Here is a 205-nt window from a genome sequence, read left to right on the forward strand (position 1 = left end):
AGGGGTCACGGTACTTTCCAGATTCCGTAGCACACGGAGATCCCGTACCAAGGAGAAGAAAGAGTGGACTGAAGAAGCTGAACTTGAGGAACTTCTTGATCTGTGTGACGAAAGGATCGTTGGGGTTGTTCATGGAATCGACGTCAACGCTGAACGAAGTGCTGGTGATGACGTCCATGCTGTAGGCCCCAAATAAGCTGCAGGG

The 205-nt window shown here is 51.2% G+C and overlaps 1 protein-coding gene across 1 annotated transcript in view; it reads right to left on the reverse strand.

The window, feature by feature from the left end:
• Positions 1-205, reverse strand: part of LOC107125822 (cytochrome P450 3A19-like) — a gene marked incomplete at its 5' end in the record, with an annotated part of 19,659 nt that overhangs the window by 16,626 nt on the left and 2,828 nt on the right. The window contains one exon of the mRNA XM_015429283.1: positions 49-197. Within this exon, the coding sequence (XP_015284769.1) occupies positions 49-197 (149 nt within the window). The remainder of the gene's footprint in view (positions 1-48; positions 198-205) is intronic.

Source organism: Gekko japonicus, unplaced genomic scaffold (assembly GCF_001447785.1).
Source record: "Gekko japonicus isolate JY-2015 unplaced genomic scaffold, Gekko_japonicus_V1.1 scaffold4178, whole genome shotgun sequence".
Taxonomy (NCBI): domain Eukaryota; kingdom Metazoa; phylum Chordata; class Lepidosauria; order Squamata; family Gekkonidae; genus Gekko; species Gekko japonicus.